This window comes from Austrofundulus limnaeus, unplaced genomic scaffold, assembly GCF_001266775.1.
Source record: "Austrofundulus limnaeus strain Quisiro unplaced genomic scaffold, Austrofundulus_limnaeus-1.0 Scaffold700, whole genome shotgun sequence".
NCBI lineage: Eukaryota > Metazoa > Chordata > Actinopteri > Cyprinodontiformes > Rivulidae > Austrofundulus > Austrofundulus limnaeus.
The window spans coordinates 192,971-195,246 of record NW_013953102.1 but is presented as its reverse complement, the minus strand read 5'-3'; the positions used below and the strand labels follow the sequence as shown (position 1 = coordinate 195,246).

Below are 2,276 nucleotides of genomic sequence, written 5' to 3'. Positions count from 1 at the left end.
TATATATACACACTGTATATATGCAATTCCAACACTCGGAAGGACACAAACACTGTTATTATCTGCCTTGATGAGCTGAAAAACAACTTATGTGTTCGGTTCAGTTGCTTGGTTTATCTGTGATCTTTGGTTATCATTAACTTATACATTATGATCTGTGTTCTTTAGTCAGCTTACACCACATTTTAGTAATAAATAAATTATCTTAACATTGACGTGTGTGTGTGTGTGAGAGAGAGAGGATGAGTGGGTTTTACCAACGTCAATGTAAATTTATTAATATAGCACATAAAAAACAACAGAAGTTGACCAAAGTGCTTCACAATTCAGCCAAATGAATACAACAAGAGAGCAACACATAAATGTAGACAATAAAATCAATTTAAAATACAGAAAAACATTAAAAACATTATCATTAAAAGAATCTCAAACTCTACCAGAATGAAAGCCAGGGAGTAAAAATGAGTTTTAAGTAGAGATTTAAAAGTCAACAGTCTCAGCAGTCTGAATGCTAAGAGGTAAACCATTCCAGAGTTTTAGTGCAGAGACTGCAAAGGCCTGATCACCTCTGAACTTGTCTGGATCCAGGACCATCTAAGAGGAACTGGTTGGACTGAAGTGCTCTAACTGAAGTGTGGATGTTAATGAGATCACACAGGTAGGATGGGGCCAGACCTTTTAAAGCTTTAAAACTAAGCAATAAAATCTTAAAATTTATCCTAAAGTGAACAGGAAGCCAATGGAGAGAAGCCAGAACCAGGGATATGTGTTCGTATTTTTTAGTTCCTGTTACCAGCTGTAACGTCCCCGCTCTACTCGCTCCAGTTCTTCAGAAAACATACCTTCTGGTCCGATGGTAAAGGCCCTGTCACTAGTCAACTTATACCAACTTCAGAACATTTTAAAGCCATCTACATTGAAGATGGAATTGAAGAAAATCAACAGGAAGCTTCTTTTCGGCGTGTACACAATGTAATTTGAACAAACTGATCAAATATATAACTTTTATTAGCAATTTAGACATAAAAACTGTTTCATAAGTTGACATAAGTTGTCTAGTGTGACAGGGCCTTAAGGTTCAATTGTATCTTGAGTTGCAATTTTCAAAAACCAATATTGTATACTGTTGTTGCTTTTTTATTATTATTACAAAGTAGGCTACAACGCTCCAGGTTGTAAACGGCATGAAGCTGTTGTGAAGACAAGCTGAAATGGGCGTGACAGTTGTGGAAGGAGGTTCTTAAAGAGACAGAGGCCATTTTCAGGCGTTTAGAAACAGCTGTGATGTGAAGTCAAGTTTATGTTTGATTAATAAATATAAACAGCATTTTCATAACCACAGAATGTGACATAGTTACTTTATTGTGGTATAGAATTGAACTATATGCCTGAGAAACATAATATCGGCCCTTTAAGGTTTCACTATAGTTTTTATTTATTTATTCATTTCATTTAACAAAACATATACAACAAAAAATACAAACAGAATAAAATGAAAGGTAGCAGAYGAAGTAAAAAAATCTTAAAATATCTGCCCCAGTTATAGGCCTAGTAAAAGTTAGGTGAAAAGMTCTGCTAGTTTACCTCAGGTATGACGGGCGCTCTGTGTCTGTGGCAGGTGATGAAGACTATGAAGGGCCAGTCATCTGGATACATGAGGACACCTGCTGCCTGAGCACAGGTGGGGTGAAAAGCTGTGGAGCAACGCCCATGAGAGCACTGCACATAGCAGCCCTTCATCTCCCTCTTCATTCGCTTCCTGCAGTATGCACACTTCTAGCAAAGTAACAGAGACAGAGGGAAGGTAACGGTCAAAAGAAACAATAAGGGCATCAGCGAGATGAACACTGTGGAAGCAAGACAAAAAGGGAAGTCAGCAGGACGTTTGTATCAAAGGATGTAAAAACACACACTACAGCCTAGAAATGAAAAAGTAAATTACACAAATTCTGTTTGATTCTTCTGTGAGACCCTGACATGATGTGGCTTTTAGTTTTACTGAGACTTACAGCAGCTCCTTTGAGAAAGCACCTGTAACAGGTAGGGCTGGATCTGGTCTGATTGAGACTTACAGAAAACCCAAAGGACCAGAGAGTCTACTTTTTAGATAATTCAAAGTAAACCCTTCATCATCTGACTCTGACGGCTACATTAGGCTACATTAGGCTACCTTAGGCTACATTAGGCTACGTTAGGCTACATTAGGCTACATTGGTCTACGTTAGGCTACGTTAGGCTACATTAGGCTACATTGGTCTACGTTAGGCTACGTTAGG

The 2,276-nt window shown here is 38.1% G+C and overlaps 1 protein-coding gene across 1 annotated transcript in view; it reads right to left on the bottom strand.

Moving 5' to 3' along the window:
- The window catches only part of LOC106531977 (lysine-specific demethylase 4A), a gene marked incomplete in the record, with an annotated part of 49,458 nt that overhangs the window by 5,168 nt on the left and 42,014 nt on the right, over positions 1 to 2,276 (bottom strand). The window contains 1 exon segment of the mRNA XM_014027941.1: positions 1,585 to 1,776. Coding sequence (XP_013883395.1) covers positions 1,585 to 1,776 — 192 coding nt within the window.